The 17302-nt window shown below is 36.2% G+C and overlaps 1 protein-coding gene across 3 annotated transcripts in view; it reads right to left on the minus strand.

Moving 5' to 3' along the window:
- The window catches only part of LOC104214195 (helicase and polymerase-containing protein TEBICHI), a 36695-nt gene extending 30991 nt beyond the window's left edge, over positions 1-5704 (minus strand). For all 3 annotated transcript variants that reach the window (XM_070153340.1, XM_070153339.1, XM_070153341.1), the window contains exons 1-4: positions 5371-5704; positions 2403-2830; positions 2049-2217; positions 1087-1965 (exon numbers count right to left, since the gene is read on the minus strand). In XM_070153340.1, the coding sequence (XP_070009441.1) occupies positions 1087-1965; positions 2049-2217; positions 2403-2830; positions 5371-5406 (1512 nt within the window). In that variant the 5' untranslated portion in view covers positions 5407-5704. The remainder of the gene's footprint in view (positions 1-1086; positions 1966-2048; positions 2218-2402; positions 2831-5370) is intronic.
- Positions 5705-17302: the final 11598 nt, after the last annotated feature.

Below are 17302 nucleotides of genomic sequence, written 5' to 3' on the forward strand. Positions count from 1 at the left end.
CTTTGGGGAATATGATGCCAGCTTGCGTATGTTGGGTGTTGTGGGGTGAAAGGCATTCCAGGTGCTTCAATGGGAAGTAAGTCACTTTACATATGCTAAAATACAAATGTCTATGGATTTTGCTTTTCGGTGAAACATACAAGATGTAAAGGATGACGCCAGCATGTTATAATCTACTAGTTATTTACAAGTCTAGTGTTTAGAACAGTTGGGAGCCTCTCTTTTTGTTTTATAAAAGGGGTTCCCTGATTATGTACACACACTTGCAAGCACTTTCTTAGTGCTCTGCTTATCTTAATAATACACTTACTTACCTTTTCAAAAAATAATATGAACCATGAAGTGATAGTCAAATCTTTTTCTCTTGAACTATCTGATCAAGCTATTTAAAAGGGAAATTGTTTTTCTTTTTAAATTATGTTAAAACCACCTCATAGTGCAAGTTTGAAAGGGTTTTTATGTCCCATTGGAAAGGGAAAAAATAAAAAATTTAAACGGAATTCTCCGAACTAGTGAAACTTTAGATTCTTTAACCAACTTTTCAATCTCGTCATGGGTATGACTGGGCAGGACTTTTACTGATTTGAGGGATGGAGCAGCGTATGCAATGCAACATAGTATTGAAGAAGGAAAAAACAAAATGTGTTAGGGTTTTTAGAGAGGGGAGGGTAATTTGGGGATTATAAAAGAATATAGGGGATAGTAAGGTAAATTATTGGGCCAAACCTAACTAGCTTTTAAGCTAAAAAGCCAAAAGTTGAGGGTGACCAACTTATAACTTTTGTGCTGTTTTGGCTTAAAGCACTTGGCTTTTTAGCATTTTAGGTGTTTGCCAAACGCCAAAACAAACCAAAAAGTGATTTTAAGCTGGTTTGACCGGCCTTTAATCCAATCCAAATACCCTCCTATCTGGAGCACCTAAAATACAGTTATCTACTCTTTGTTCACTCCTGATTGTACAAACGAAGATTCATTGCATAATCGATGCAAATGGTAAACTAGTCAATAATTCCAGGTCTATGAAATATAAAGCTTCTTAAGACTCAAAATCTCAATAAAAGATTCAGCTAAAGGTAAACAGCATACCTGCCACGAGTACAATTTCGAAATACCCTTTTTCCTGTAAATGCTGCATATTTCAGAAGGTAGCCAATGGTTGAGATCCAAATGATTCTTTCTTGGTGCAATACTTGAAGGAGTGTTGTCATTACTTGATAAGGAATTAGCTGCACAATTGTTAAGTTTCTCTGAAGGTGTCGTTGATGCCATTATATCGGTATCCTGGATAAGCACATCCTTGTTACCCTTGGAAACAGGACATGCTGGAGTCATGTCTTGTATTTCAAGGATATTTCCTATTGCTTGAGCTGCTTTGTGAGGGCTGAGAACAGGAGAGCTACTTAAACTTACATTTTCTTGGGACCCAGTTTTTTTGCCACTAATAATCTGGATGTCTGTGTTATTTCCGAGAGATTGTACAACACCGAAATTTTTTTCGTCAGAAGCAAAATCAAAATGCTTAACAGGCATCGGGGACTTCTCTCCGTCCAGATCCTTCCCCAACTTCCTCAGTGAACCAACAGCAGAAACAACGCAGGCATCAGAAACTGTCTCTATACATTCATTAAATAGTTTATTGGACTTATTGCCACACTCTCCATCTCCAAGACTATTGGAATTGATTATCTCGTTATGAGTCTTCAAAGCCTCGGACTCTTGTGCTGCTTGAAAAGAAAATTTATCATTTCCAGCAAACAAACCATCAGCAACCTGAATTGCTTCATTCCAAAATGTTTCTCCGGGTGAAAATATGGAGCTACCACGACTTGACTTGAGAGTATCATCAACATGAAGCTTTGTAAATGTTGAACCAGGTGTCTCAGATTCAGTTGACCCAATGACATGCACATTGTTACATTTTCTCAAGCTTATATGAGCTCCGACTAATGTATTCCCCTCTGTTACCTAGCATAAGATGCAAATACTCAGCAGTTAACAAAAATTCTGTGAATCAACATTGTGGTATTGTGAAAAAATATAATACCTACCTCAATAGAAAAATTGGTTTTTCCGTTGATATTAGACTCGTTTTCACTCGAGATGCAGCGGATTCTCTTTGTAGTTTTATTACCCACATCAAGAATGGAAGGGCTACCACTCCTTTTACTAGCACCCTCGTTCTGCGCTGAAGGTAAACTTAAACTAGATGGCAGCTCACTGAATACAGGAAAACACAAAAAAAATTACTAAGCAAAAGAATACTTAAACTAGATGGCAGCTCACTGAATACAGGAAAACACAAAAAATTACTAAGCAAAAGAATACGCTGAGAAATCCAGCTTAGTGACCACAATAGCCTCAAAACCAATCACCACAAGCAAATCAAGAACAAAAGGCATTACCTGCAATATAACGACAAGAAGTTGGTAGCAAATTGCTTAAGTTCTGAGTTTCCAGCACCCTGTGTAGTAACCGAGACATCTTCTCCATGACCTCTAGTTGCAACAACATGTGAGTCAGGGGAAATAACAGGCTTCTCCTTTGAAGTTTTTGTTTCAGAAATTGTCGAACGTGCTTTGACCAAAGAAGTACTCCCTTTATTTTCATCTTTTAGGTATGGACCGATCTCTAACGTCAGATTTCTCTTAACCGGTGTGCCTCTAGCTGTGCGCAAAGGTTTACTATCATCATCCTGAGAAGTCACTAAATATCCATCCAATGAGCCTTTTGTGCTAGGAGACCCTTCAAGTGAGATCTTAACATCTTTCTTGGCTCTTGCGGGTTTCAGACTCGGTGACAAAGACTTCCTCTTCTTTTTTGAAGCAAAGAACTAAAAGTAACAATAGTCAACACAACAACAAATACCACTATTAGCCAACTATTAGAAAAGAAAAAAAATATCCAAAATCATTAAAGCATGATAGTACAGGAAAGGAGAAAAAAGGGAAGATAAGTGCCCCCATCATGAGGAAATGATGCATGATAGATATTTTAAGCAAAACTACTACAATTGCTCAATCAGGAGAAAATAAAAGCAAAAGATATCCAAAAAATACCCCTTATGAGAAAATTGATGAAAGACTAGACATACAATTAGAATTTTCCTGTAGCTGCTTAATTGGCAATAATATACAAGTTTCGACCTTCTTTTCTCTATAATATAGAGCAAAAACGACACAACTGGATGTATCCTAAATCCGAATCAATGGCATTGTGGGTTCCTAAATCATAAGAACAACAACAATAACAACAACATACCCAATATTATACCACACTGTGGGGTCTGGGGAGGGTAGTGTGTACGCAGACCTTACCCCTACCTTGTGAGGATAGAGAGGTTGTTTCCAATAAACCCTCGGCTCAGGAAAGCGTAAGCACCACATTAATGAAAATATAGACAAGAAGAGACAATACCAAAAAGCCATACAAAAGCAGAATAAAAACAACAAGACAGTAAGGTGATCAACAATGAAAGAAAACAACGGTTAGTCATAAAAACTTACTACCAACAGAAAGCGAGACTGTGTGCCAATACTATTGTTATGAACACTCTAGACTATCTACTCTACTACCCTAATCCTCAACCTCCATACTTTCATATCAAGGGTCATGTCCTCGGTCAGCTGAAGCTGCGCCATGTCTTGCCTAATCACCTCTCCCCACCTCTTCTTTGGCCTACATCTACCTCTCCGTAGGTCTTCCAATGTCAACCTCTCACGCCCCCTCACCGGGGCGTCTGTGCTCCTCCTCCTCACATGACCAAACCACCTAAGTCATGCTTCCCCCATCTTGTCCTCAATAGGGGCCACACCCAACTTGTCGCGAATAACCTCATTTCTGATCCTATCTAACCTGGTGTGCCCGCACATCCATCTCAACATCCTCATCTCTGCTACCTTCATCTTCTGTACATGAGCGATCTTGAATGGCCAACACTCAGCCCCATACAACATCGTTGATCTGACCACCACTCTGTAGAACTTACCTTTAAATTTCGGTGGCACTTTCTTGTCACATAAAACACCGAAAGTGAGTCTCCGTTTCATCCATCCCGCCCCAATACGATGTGTGACTTCTTCATCAATCTCCCCATCCCCCTGAATAATAGACCCAAGGTACTTAAAACTCCGTCTCTTAGGGATGACCTGCGAGTCCAGCCTCACCACCCCTTCCCCTCCTTGAGTCTTGTTACTGAACTTACACTCCAAGTATTCTGTTTTAGTCCTGCTCAACTTGAAACCTTTAGATTCCAGAGTCTGCCTCCATACCTCTAATTGCGCGTTCATACCGTCTCGCGTATCGTCAATCAATACAATATCATATGCAAATAGCATGCACCACGACACCTCCCCTTGGATGTGGCACGTTAGTACGTCCATCACCAGAGCAAACAAAAATGGGCTGAGTGTCGACCCCTGATGCAACCCCATCATAAGAACACCGGAACAATATAAGAAACTAACGGGGATGATAGGCCACCCATATAAGGTAAAATGGCTTTTCCGGGCAAATTTATGGAGTAACTTAAGTATTTTCCCATTAGCTTATTAGATGTGGTGAGAGTATCACAGGGTGTGAGTTCGTTCAACTATTTTTCCCTTCCCCGATCCTATGTAATGAAAATGAAAAGCTTATTAGATGTGGAGGAATTCCTAGGGACCCGCATCCGATGCCCAAAGCATTAAATGGACCATATATGCAGTATGGTGAACATCAATCGCAGTCCTCTTTTTCTCTTTTTCTTTTTCTTTTTCTCCCTTCAAAATTCCATTCTTATATAGACAGGAAAAACCAACAAACTATTCTTGCAATTTCAATTTCTCTATACCTATTCTCCCTAGACAACTACAACAAAGCATGATAATGAAGGAAAAGAGAAATAAAGGAAGATAAAATTGCCCCCATCATGTTGAAGTGATGCAAGATAGATTTTTTTATGCAAATCCACTACAACTGCTCAATCGGGAACCATATTGTTCTAAACTAAGCAATAGCTTTTACGGGGACATTTCAAGTGAAATTTCAGCATCTTCCTTGACTCGTCTGAATTTCAAACTCAGAAATAGACAGTCAACACGTCATTATGAGAAAATGAAAGCAAAAATATTCAAGAAACCCAAAGAACAACTAAAAAGGCAAGAAAAAATCGCCACATCGTGTGAAAATTGATGCAAGACAAGATATTCAGTAAGAAATTTCCTATAGCTGTTTAATCGGCAATAATATACAAGTTAAAAAACAGCACAATTATATGTTATTTAATTTCGAATCAATAGCACTTTGGGGTTCCTATAATCATTAAAAAAGTGGAACAATGGAAAAAAACTAGGGTTTTTAAGGAGGAGAAACGGTGAGCGAAAAGGTACTAACTTGATCAATGCGTGCACGAGGGGTATCAGAATCCATCAGAAGAAGAAACCCGATAGCAGATTTGGTGAATGGGCTCAGAAAATTGTCTTCGCGTTCATGGGATTTTGAAATCGGAATTTATTGTTGTGGCAATGGAGCAGTGTCAAGAAGCCATTTGAATCTTTCAAGACCGCGCAGTAGAAAAGTTTTGAGAAAGGGAAGGAAGTATTTGATGTTCAAATGTTGAGAATTGTTTTGCAATTATGCCCTTGTATTACAGAACATTTCGAATTTTATGCCCTCAAAATTGCAGCAATTATATATTTTGTCTCTCTCAAACCAATGTTTTTCCCTTGGAAACTAGTTGAAGGAATAGAAAGGAAGAAAAACTATAAAGGGAAAGGCTAAATTTGTCCTTCTACTTTAGTTAATTAGTCACGTACATGCCTATTTCTACTATTGGTCCAGATATGTCCCTACCGTTAATATAGTAAATAAAATTATCCCTAATCCTAACAGAGGTCCACCGTGGCATCGGGTACCTTCTATTAAACTACCAACTAGACAAATTTAAACTCAATTTTAAAAGACCCGCCCCGATTAGGCATAAACGTGACTAATTAACTAAAGTAGAGGGACAAATTTGGACTTTTTTCCAACTATAAAATCTTTGTCTCCCTAGCTAGTTGCTTAGATGGGTAAGAGAATGAGTCTACTTAGAGCCCGTTTGGATGGTCTTATTTTAAGTAGCTTTTAAGACATAAGTTAGGATTTTTAGCTTTTGATTTTTGGCTTGTTTTTGTCGTTTTAGTTTAAAGACAAGTGCTTAAAAGTACTTTTTTACTTTATCCAAACACTATAAAATGGCTTAAAAGCTATTTTGGCTTATAGCCTGTTTGGCCAAGCTTCTCAAGAGGTCAAAAGTGTTTTTTTCTCAAAAGCACTTTTTTTCCCTAACTTGAGGTTTTGGGGGAAAAAGTGTTTTTGGTAAGAAGCACAAGCAGTTTCTGAGAAGCAGAAAAAAACAGCTTCTTCCCAAAAGCAGAAGCAGAAGCAATTTTGACTTTTCTTCTTACCTAAAGTACCCTTAACAAAATATAGTATATACCAAAATAACCGTTAAACCTAATACTTAGGATATTAATATATAAGTATTTCTTCTTATTTTTATGGTAACATTCTAATATATAGTGACTTTAGGCGCTTTTGGGAGGGGTTGGATGACATCGTTCGTAGTTTTCCGCCTTTCAAGAGGTTATTCATAGGAGGAGATTTCAATAGTCATATTGGGTCGTTTGCAGGTGGTTATACTGAGGTGCATGGCAGCTTTGGTTTCGGGGAGTAGAACGGAGGGGGCACTTCGTTGTTGGACTTTGCCAAGGCATTCGATCTAGTGATTGCGAACTCAAGTTTTCCGAAGCGGGAGGAGCATTTGGTTACTTACCACAGTTCGGTGGCGAAGACTCAGATTGACTATCTCCTCCTCAGGAGATGCGACAGAAGGTGGTGCGAGGATTGTAAGGTTATCCCATGTGAGACCCTTGCAACACAACATAGGCTTTTGGTGATGGACATTGGTAGTATGATAAGGAGGAAGAAGAGGTCAGTACGAGGCCGCCCGAGGATTAGATGGGGTGCCTTGACTAAGGATAAAGCTCAGGAGTTGGAAGGAAGACTATCGGCAATGGGAGCTTGGAGAAGTAGTGGGGACGCAAATACTATGTGGTCTACGACAGCGGACTGTATAAGGAAGGCGGCGAGAGAGGTGTTAGGGATATCTTCGGGCCGCACCGGTGGCCACAAAGGAGACTGGTGGTGGAATATAGTTGTCCAAGGTAAAGTGGAAGCAAAGAATACGGCTTACCTGCGGTTAGTAGGGAGTAATGGCGAAGAAGAGAAGAGAGCGAACAGTGAGAGGTATAAGGTAGCTAGGAAGGAGGCGAAGATGGCAGTAACAGAGGCTAAGACGGTAGCTTTTGCTCGTCTGTATGAGGAACTAGGGAACAAAGGTGGGGAGAAGAAGTTATTCCGACTTACTAAGGTGAGAGAGAGGACGGCTCGGGATCTGGACCAAGTGAGGTGCATAAAAGATGATGACGACATAGTTTTGATGGGGGATGACCAGATTAAGAGAAGATGGCAGACCTACTTTCATAAATTTCTAAATGAAGAAGGGGATCAAAATATTGTACTAGGTGAATTGAGGAATGCCGACAGTCCCCATGAATTAAGTTATTGTAGGGACATTGAGGTCGATGAGGTCATGGAAGCAATGCGTAAGATGAGAAGGGGCAGAGCTACCGGGCCAGACGAAATGCCGGTTGAACTTTGGAGGTGTGTGGGTAGAGCAGGCTTGGAATGGCTTATTGGGTTGTTTAATGTTATATTCAGGACTAATAGGATGCCTGAAGAGTGGAGGTGGAGTACAATAGTTCCGTTGTATAAGAACAAAGGCGATATCCAGAGCTGTAACAACTATAGGGGTATCAAATTACTAAGTCATACCATTAAAGCCTGGGAGAGAGTGGTAGAAATGAGAGTGCGAAGGACGGTGTCTATTTCAGACAACCAGTTCGGGTTCATGCCAGGGCGATCTACCACAGAAGCTATCCACCTTATTAGGAGGATGGTGGAACAGTACAAGGATAAGAATAAAGATCTCCATATGGTGTTTATTGATCTTGAGAAAGCGTACGACAGGGTTCCTAGGGAGGTCTTATGGAGCTGCTTAGAGGTTAAAGGGGTCCCGGTTGCCTACATTAGGGTGATAGAAGACATGTATGATGGAGCTAAGACTCGGGTTAGGACAGTAGGAGGCGACTTTGAGCATTTTTCGGTTGTTACAGGGCTGCACCAAGGGTCTACGTTCAGTCCTTTCCTATTTGCCCTGGTGATGGATGCACTAACTCATCATATTCAAGGGGAGGTACTATGGTGCATGCTATTTGCTGATGATATAGTTCTAATTGACGAGACACGAGGCGGAGTCAATGAGAGGTTAGAGGTTTGGAGACATGCCCTTGAGTCTAAAGGTTTCAGGTTAAGCAGGACGAAGATGGAATACCTCAAGTGCAAATTTGGGGCCGAGCCGACGGAAGCGGGAGTGAAAGTGAGGTTTGATTCTCAAGTCATTCCTAAGAAGGGTAATTTCAAGTACCTTGGGTCAATTATTCAGGGGATCGGGGAGATAGACGAGGATGTCACACACCGTATAGGGGTGGGGTGGGGTGGATGAAGTGGAGGTTAGCGTCGGAAGTCCTATGTGACAAGAAAGTGCCACCGTTATTAAAAGAAAAGTTTTATAGAGCAGTGGTTAGGCCTGCCATGTTGTATGGGACCGAGTACTGGCAGGTTAAAAACTCACACATCCAGAAGATGAAAGTAGCTGAGATGAGGATGTTGAGGTGGATGTGCGGGCATATAAGGATGGATAAGATTATGAATGAAGATATTCGAGAGAAGGTGGGTGTCGCCCCCATGGAGGACAAGATGCGAGAAGCAAGACTTAGATGGTTCGGGCACATTCAGAGGAGAAGCACTGACGCACTGGTGAGGAGGTGTGAGCGACTGGCTGTGGTGGGTACGAGGAGAGGTAGAGGGAGACCTAAGAAGTATTGGGGAGAGGTGATCAGGCAGGACATGACGCGACTTAGGATTACTGAGGACATGGCCCTTGACAGGGAATTGTGGAGGTCAAGTATTAAGGTTGTAGGTTAGGGGAAGTTGTATATTTCTACAGCGCACTAGAGTGAGACTAGTCAATTAGGAGTTAGTCTTAGGATGCTACTGGACAGCTACTGATGCAGGGTTTTATCTGCTGGATATTATTATACCTTCTATCTTTTTCGTATTTCCTATATTTTTTATATTGTTGTTATTTTGTTATTTTATGTTATGTTATGTTATTTTATTATGAGTCTATTGATAATATTAATATATCGTCTCTTGTTGCTTTCTTGAGCCGATGGTCTCCTGGAAACAGTCTCTCTGCCCCTCAGGGTAAGGGTAAGGTCTGCGTACATATTACCCTCCCTAGACCCCACTTGTGGGATTATACTGGGTCGTTGTTGTTGTTGTTGTTGTGACTTTAGGGGTGAATGCTTTTATATTTATTGAATGGATTTTAATATATTTAACTTATATTAAAAGAATTAAGTACTTTTTAATTTTATTTTCATATTTTACTTAAATAAAATGAAAAGATTTAATTATTGTCTGTAATAACAAATTTTTGAGATTATTTATTTACTTATAATATTAACTATTAAGTAAATCTATTCATGTCCTTATTCGTAATTTGATACTTAAAAGCACTTTCTGAAAAGCTTGGTCAAACACAAATTATTGCTCAAAAATACTTTTCATAGTGATTAGTCAAACACAAACCGCTTCTCTCCAAAAGTATTTTTTTCAAAAGCACTTTTGAAAAAAACACTTCTCAAAATAAGCTGATTTTTGCAGCTTGGCCAAATAGGTTATTAAAAGTACTTAAAATAAGTCAATCCAAACGGGCTCTTATTCTACTAATTTGTGGAATGATTCAAATGATTTTATTTCTCCTTATTTGATAAACAAAATAAAGAGGAAGATTTTCTCTCAAAATTCTCCTCTATTTCTTTTATTAACCCTCTTGTTTTCATTGGAGGAATTCATGTTCAGATGTTATAGGAAATCCTTCTTCAATGGTGTTATTATATTTTGATGCTTTGAATTTTGTAGTGTTAAAAAAACTTATTGCTGATTTTGTCTTGCGCAAATAAACAATGTTACAAAAAATTTATTAATTTATTTTCTGTTTCTCAACGTTTTCAGTTTTGTTTAAGAAAAAATAAGGAAGTGGATTATGCGATTAAATAGTTAAACCAAACACAAATAACTGGAAGGAAAGTATATTTCATGGGATTATGCAATAAACCAAAATAGGTGTCACCTTATTATCGTTATGTTCATTCATAGTTACGATGCAGTAACATTGCAACTTCAATGCACAATGAAAGAATTATATGTCAATCATTGCCTTGTCATCAAACAAGTTAAAACGTATGATGACAATTGCATGTCTTTCAACAAGAGATTTTGAGCCTTTTGGACATAAGAATTTTTTTATTTTTTCAAAAAAAAAAGTTACTTTTATCAAAATTATTGTTTGGTCATAAAATTTTCAATTTTTTCACTTAAAAATAAATTTTGAAATTTTTTCGGAAATTTTAAAAACTCCAAAAAGCTATTTTTCAAAATTTTCACTCAGATCACTCACAAAACTTCCAAAACAATTCAAAATTTTATTCATGTCCAAACACAATTCTAATTTTCAAATACTATTTTTACTTGAAAAAAATTTCACTTTTTTTTTTTTTGGAATTTTACAATTCTTATGTCCAAACGTTCACTTCATCTTCCTTCCTCTTATTTTCTTAACCGAGCATAATGATGATATCTAAAATTAAGTTGAGCTAAAAAAGAGAACAAGTGTAATTTATATAATTTTTAGAATATCTTCGGCACAATCCAAATTACGAACATAATCCGTATTAGGGGTGGCAAAACGTTTAAAAGAAAACAATTAATCACTCATATTATCTACTAAAAATTGGATAATGAATTTTTTTAAAAACGGGTCAAATATGGATAATACCACATTATCCATCTAGAAAATGGATAATCAATGGGTAACCAATGGATAACTAATGAGTCTAACTTTTATATTTGCAAAACCTCAAATTAGGGGTTCCTCGAATTAGGGAGACTAGGAATTCTCCCAAAAGTGATTATATGCAAGAAGTCATGGATAACCCATATTAGGGCTACTTATCGGGCAGATTGTGCGGTTATTTACTCTTAACGATTTGGCTTATCGGTTATCGGCTTTTAAATGTATTAATCCGCTAGCCACCCAATAAGATATCAGGTGTATTGGTATCGGTTTAGCTCTTATCGGGCGGTTTATCGGCCTAATTCAATCAAAATAAAATAAAATTTAGTCTATGTATGTTTAAATAGGTGGTCGACATACTAAGAGGGACGAAGCAGAAGAGACACGTGATGGGTAAATCATCTGTCTAGAATCTTATTTATGTTTATGCACATTGGCCTTAGTCCATGTGAAAGATTTCTTGGTGTACTAATATTATGATTAGAAGTGGGCATACTGTATATTTTAACATGTCATCTGCTTGGACAGAATTGCTAGGCCAAGAGTTCTGTTAGTTAGAACTTACAAAGATATATTTGCCCAGGATAAGAAAAAACAAATGTAATTTTAGGTGAAAGTGAAATTAGCATCTCTAATTTATAGACGTAGAAGTCACAGAAATAATTTCGTGTCAATTAGTACAAAATCATACATTAAAATCTTAATTCTATTGTATAGAACAGAAATAAAACATATAAAAAGTTATTATACGACGACTATATATAAAATGAATAGGAAGAGATTTCTTTACTAATCAAACAATGTTGGATCACAAAAAGTTTATAAAATTATTACCTACTAATAATTCAAAACAATTGAAAAGAAAATCATGTATCTTGATATTATGTTAAATAAGATAAAAGTTATAAGTGCATATAAATCTTAATACTCGAAAATAGTGAAGAGGATAAATACGAGTTTGAAACAGTTATCAATTTGAACCGGAAACGATTTCAAGTTCCTGGTGGAATGACAAAAATTCAAGTAGGCAGAAGTTTAGTTGAATTCAAACGTCGAAAATAGTTGGTAAAGTTCAATATTACAATTCTATCCAACATAAATTATCTCGTTGAAGGAATTTATGCTTGTAAGGGCATAAAAGCCGATTAATATTTTGAGGATATTTTTATCGATCAACATTTAGCGTGGAACATTCGTACTTTTATAATAATATAGATAGATGTGGATAAAAATAAATTTTTAACGGGTTAACGGATTATCCGTTTAAAAAATTAAATAATCCGCCCCCAAACCGATAAGCCTCTAATTAAAAAAATTCAATTCATTCTCCATCCGTTAAACTGTTAACCCCATACTAATAAGCCATTAAGCTTTGGTTTCGGTTAGGTTTTCGGTTTCGGTTCGGTTTTGAACACCCCTAATCCATATTATCTGTCAGTTAACCCCTTTTTCATTTACCATTTTTTGACCTGAACCATATCCAATTCGATTCGCCCGTTTGCCACTCCTAATCGACACCTAACGAGCTCACACCATCAACCAAAATCACCATGTATTCTGATCTGCTAATTCTCGACGAAAAACAAATTTATTACAAACACATGAATCAAACTACTTTTATTAGATAGTATAGCATGGCGCATAGCTCCACATAATCAACGACACCATGATACTCAACTTCAAAAGGAAACAAAATCATCTTGTTGACGGAACTCTCATCACATGAATTGTCATTAGAGCACAAAGATTTCTTGACTTCTTTATCACATGTAAAAAGACAAAAGAACTATCATCCCTTTAATTGCATGCTCAAATGAAAATGATCTACTATTACTGTGACGATTGTAAGCACGTGATTTTTGCCCTATATGAGAATTACTCCCAAAAAATTCAAAAATAAAATAATTTTTTTTGGTGTGCAATTTTTGTGATATTTGTGGTATTTTTGTGTAATTATTTGTATGTTTGTCTGTGCATGTTTATTTGTTAAATTAATAAAAATAAAAAAATATGTCGCATTTTACATGTAGGATTTAATTCTACAATTGTTAGTAATTAAGTTTGTTTTACAAAAAAATAAAAATTACAAAAATAGGCATCATTTGCATTTTTAGCATTTAATGTCCGAATATACAATTTTATGCTTAATTATTACTTAATTGTGCGTTAATTGTTATTGGGAGTTAATTTGCGCTTTTATAACTTAATTTAGTTCTTAATAATAGTTTAAGTATTTTTATAATTTAGTTTTAGAAAAATAAAAGAAGAAAAGAGAGCAAAAAATAAAGAAAGTCGGAATTGGGCCTCTTCTTCAAATTCAAGCTACAAGCCCAACAAATACCCAATTTTCCCAAACGACCCAGTCCATTTCGAACTGGGTCGACCCAGTCCATAACCCAAAAGACCCAAACCCCCTTTGTCTTTCATTTTTCATAAAAAAAAAAAAAAAAAAAAACCAAAGAAAAACCCTAAAAGACTAAGCTATCCGCCACCCCCTCCTTATCTTCTTCTTCTCCATTTTTCTCCAAGGTCATCCATGGCTTCCCCCTCAAAACTCAACCATGGCTGCCCGACGTCGACAAAACCAGCAGCTCCAACGAACAACATCTTCTCCAAACAAAACGCCAAGCAAGCTGCCTTTCTTCTTCGTCGTCGCATCCAAACGACCATCGTCGCAACTGCTGCGTCGTTCGCGTCCAGCCGCTGATGCTGCTGCTCCTGCAGCTGCTGCTGCGTTTTCTGCTGCCTGTTGCTGCTGCCCGTGGCTTCTTCTTCTTCTTCTTCCCGTCGCTGTTGCTCGCTGCGTCTTCTTCCCGTCGACGCGGACTGCTGCCCACTGCTTCTTCTTCGTTGTCGTTGCTGCCATGGCAGCTTCTTCCAGCTTCCAAATCGCTACTGCCCGCTGCGTTCTTCACATCCAAGTGCTGCTGCTGCTCACCATAGCAACTTCCACAACTACACGCACACACACGGAGGAAAACAAAAGCAGTCCGGTTAAAGTCCGGCGAAGTTCTGTCAAAGTTTCGTTTGGATTCGTTTAAAATTCGTTCGAGTTCGTCGTTGGTCATTTATGGTTAGTTGTTCTAAGTTTATTTTTGTCCGTAATTTGTTTGATATTTTCAGATTTGGAATTAGTGTAAGTTTGCTTATTTATTTTTAGATAAAATTGTTAGTTTAATTATATTGTTGTTAGATTTAAGTTGAAGATTCAATTTAATTATTTTTCAGTTTGTTTTATTAATTTTAAGAGGATTTAGTTTTAATATAGAAAGGTGTTAGTTTAAATCGTTTAAATCCATTGTTTGTTGCTAATATAGATTTAGTTCGTGTTCATCTTGTTTGAAGTTCGTTTTTAATTTAGTAATTTAATGCGAAGTTATGTTTTGGTTTTTAATTTTTGGATCATGTATCTTTGTTATAAGTTTTGTTGGATTTAATTTAAGAAAGATTAGTTGATTATTTGAAGATTGGTGATTTGAATATGTTTATTTGTTTTGTTTAAGTTTAATTCGAAATTTGAATAAAGTTTGTTTGTTATTGTTATTGAATATTTTCATTCATGTTCATACTTTGTTTGGTTGATCTTGAATCCGAAATTTGTATAGTTTGATTTCTTGTTTATCATTTATGATTATTTCTTGAATTTGTCTCATAATCTTGTTTAAGTTTAATATAGGAATTGTTGGTTGTAATGTTGTTAGAGTTGATTTTAAGTTCAATATTATTGAATTTAGAAATCTGAATATACTTGTTTGTTGTTGTTGTTGTTGAATCTGAAAATAGGTTTGTTTGTTGCTAAAAATATTGTTCAATCAAAATTTTAGTTGTTCTTTGTTGTTCAATTTGTGTTCATGTGATTTGTTGTTGAAATGTTGAAGAAATCATGTTCATGTGATTTGTTGTTTGAACATTGTTAGAAATTGGTCATATTGACTATATTTTGGTTAAGTTTGATTAATTGATTTGTTATAGCTGATGGGGTAATTTGGTAAATCGCAGTACATTTGGGGGTAAAATAGTAATTGCAATAAGGTCGGAGAGGTAGTTTAGGAATTGTACATTTTGTAATTTTTTATGTGAAGCATGGGGGACAAAATAAAATGGGGTGGATTGTGATATAGTTATTTAATATAAAGGGGGGACAAGACAAATTTTAGTGTGAGGGAATCTTGTATTTGTTTATGTTAGGCATGGGGGACAAAATATAATGGGGTGGTGTGATATATTTATTTAATGTAATGAGGATGAGTGGGAAGATAATGGATTTGGTAGAGAAAATGGGTTGATTTTAATTGATTAAAAGATTTATGGGATGTGATATATATAGAAGTCTTGAAACTGATTTATAGGGGGGAGATAAGGAGAATAACAGAGAATAAGAGAAAAAAAAGAGCTGAATATTGAAGAGAGAAAGAAAAATTCCGAAAAATATTAAAACTTTCAAATAAAAAAAAACTAAAAAAAATCTTCTGCTTTCTTTCATTGTTTGAAATCAGCATTAATTGTTGTTGTTTCATCAAAGCTTGAAGCTTTTGTTTTTTGGGATTATTGCTCCACTGGTTTGCAAACTCTGTTCCTGAGTTGTTACTGCTGCTGGACTGTTGTTGTTGTGCTGTATTGTTATTACTGCTGCTGATTCTCATCTTCTTTGGTTTCCAATACCAGGTACACGACTGTAATACTAGCTATTGCAAAGCTAATAATGTGGAAAGCATGAATACATATGAAGAATGAAATTTTGAAGTTTTAATATCATTTTTATTTCCTTTTATCGATTGTATTTAAACTATTTCATGTATTACTGAATAATAATTGAAATAAGAAAAAAAATAACATAAGTTAGTCTTTAATGAATCGGTTTGGCAAAACGGGTTAATTCACTAGTTATGAAGGTTTCAAAATTATCAACAGTAGGTTAATCATGAATAAGTAGCTAAATTTAGTTAAGGCATGAATTTGAATTAATTTTTGAAAATTAGGCATTAAGGCATTTGAGTTCAGGCAAGATTAGAAACTTCGTTTAAGTCTAAAAGACTTTCTAAAAAGATTTAGTAATTATGGTAAAAATCTAGTTTCAAATGGTTGTGAATAATTAATCTCAATAGTTTTTTTTATAACAATGCCGAGTTTTAATCTAGCTGTATTTGATTCTTTTGAATATTAGTTGTCAAATTTTTATTTTATTTATAATTTTGATTTTTTTTATTTCTTTTTAAATAAAATTCATTTTCATCAATATTTGTATTAATCTAGCAATTAGTATGTCATGTTTTCTTAAATAAATAAAATAAAAGCTAGTAATTAATTAGGATTTTCTTTCTTTATTTTAGAGACTAATTTTTATAGAAAAATGTAGTCGCTTTAAGATTTGTCCATTTAAAATAAATGAGATGAGTCTCGCTTAATAAAATGTATAGATTGCGGGGCCCTCAATAAATGTACATTTAATTGCTTAGAATTCGGGAGGAGCCGTTTAGCAAATTTCTCGGCCCTACCCAAAATAATGATACGCTAGTCGCTTTAGGCGCGTATTTAATAATATTATCTTCTTAAACTCGGGTGCGTATTTCATGCAACCCAAATCCAAATCCCAAAACATTGAATAAAAATGTGTTCCGGATTGCGGGAGCATTTCATGTGATGTAATCCAAAGACATGTTTTAAACAATGTTCACATTCTGGTAAAAATAATAATAACAATAATAAAAGCGGTAAAAAGATAAAAATTGCACATGAGCTCATAATTGTATAAAAATCAGATATTTAAGCCAAATATGACAGTTGAGCGACCGTGCTAGAACCACGGAACTCGGGAATGCCTAACACCTTCTCCCGGGTTAACAGAATTCCTTATCCGGATTTCTGGTTCGCGGACTGTAATACAGAGTCATTCTTTTCCTCGATTCGGGATTAAACTGGTGACTTGGGACACCCTAAATCTCCCAAGTGGCGACTCTGAAATAAATAAACAAATCCCGTTTCGACTGTCCTTTAATTGAAAAAAAACTCCCTGTACCCCCGCGGAGGCGGAAAAAGGAGGTGTGACAACGATCTAATTTCCACTATAGACCGTGATGACGTCCAACATCACCACTAGGCAAGCCAATAATGATCTGCCCATTAAATTGTTCATTTTAATATTTTTTAAAGTAACTAATTTTATTTAACGAGGTAGCTATTAATAGGAAATTATAGTAAAACCAAGCATCAAATAAAGAAAAAAGTTAAGTAGTGAATTTAATACCAAAAACTATAAAATGTCTCCTAGAATACTCCCAAAAATCTAGTGTCACAAGTACA

This window comes from Nicotiana sylvestris, chromosome 8 (genome assembly GCF_000393655.2).
Source record: "Nicotiana sylvestris chromosome 8, ASM39365v2, whole genome shotgun sequence".
NCBI lineage: Eukaryota > Viridiplantae > Streptophyta > Magnoliopsida > Solanales > Solanaceae > Nicotiana > Nicotiana sylvestris.